General features: G+C 46.8%; 1 protein-coding gene across 1 annotated transcript; it reads right to left on the reverse strand.

Annotated features, from left to right (window-relative positions):
• Nucleotides 1-308: 308 nt before the first annotated feature.
• LOC104515807 (lipoma HMGIC fusion partner-like 2 protein) lies at nt 309-565 on the reverse strand (the record flags this gene model as incomplete). Its single annotated transcript, XM_010159918.1, has 1 exon — nt 309-565. A coding segment is annotated over one exon (257 nt), but the record flags the coding sequence as incomplete, so codon positions are not given.
• Between the last annotated feature and the right edge of the window lie 206 nt (nt 566-771).

Raw genomic sequence — 771 nt, forward strand, 5'->3', positions numbered from 1 at the left:
TCAGCTGTAACACCACCACTCCTGCTATGTACACCATTCCTCACCACCCCCGTCAGATTAATGTATTCCGCTGTGTCCTGATCATCGAATGAAACTAAAGAAATCCCCAGGTATTTACATTCTGCTTTCTTGGGATCCTTTCTCCGATCCTCACTGCCCAGCAAGGAAGAAAGACTGTTTCAGTAGTCCAGGGCTGGAACGCCTGGGGCTCAGTCACACCGATGGTAGAAACGGGTAAGCAGGATCTGCTTGTCCGGCCAGTGGAAAGCAGATCAGGATCCAGGTGCTGGTGTTTTTCCCCACTGGAGTTAAAGGAGGCAGATAAGGTTTTTTCCTTCTTCTATTTCTTCTTGCACTTTGTCACTGGACGTGGCTATTTCAGCTTGGGCTGAGAAGACTGCGCAGATGAACGTCAGAACAGTGCCACCGATGGCTGTGTAGAAAGCCCAGCCCAAGGAGCAGTCTCCCAGTTTGTAAGCGGAAGCGTAATGTCCACAATAGCTTATTGCTTTCTGGCATCCCCAACCTGCAGGGTAGAGTATCAAGCCTAAGATAAGGAAGAGGCCTAGAAACAAAAAAAAGAGGAAAGAAGTTTTAACAACTCATTATCAGTTCAACATCAAACGCAGCACATGCAGTAGTGGTTATCGTGGTCACTACTCACACCTAAGTACCAGTATTAGAAGACGACTCTTCCTCATCCCTCCTTCCTTTACTGATTGTTACCGAGTGTATATACCATGCAGTGTTTATTATCTAAACCTGATGCTG

This window comes from Eurypyga helias, unplaced genomic scaffold (genome assembly GCF_000690775.1).
Source record: "Eurypyga helias isolate BGI_N326 unplaced genomic scaffold, ASM69077v1 Scaffold46769, whole genome shotgun sequence".
In the NCBI taxonomy this organism is placed as follows: domain Eukaryota; kingdom Metazoa; phylum Chordata; class Aves; order Eurypygiformes; family Eurypygidae; genus Eurypyga; species Eurypyga helias.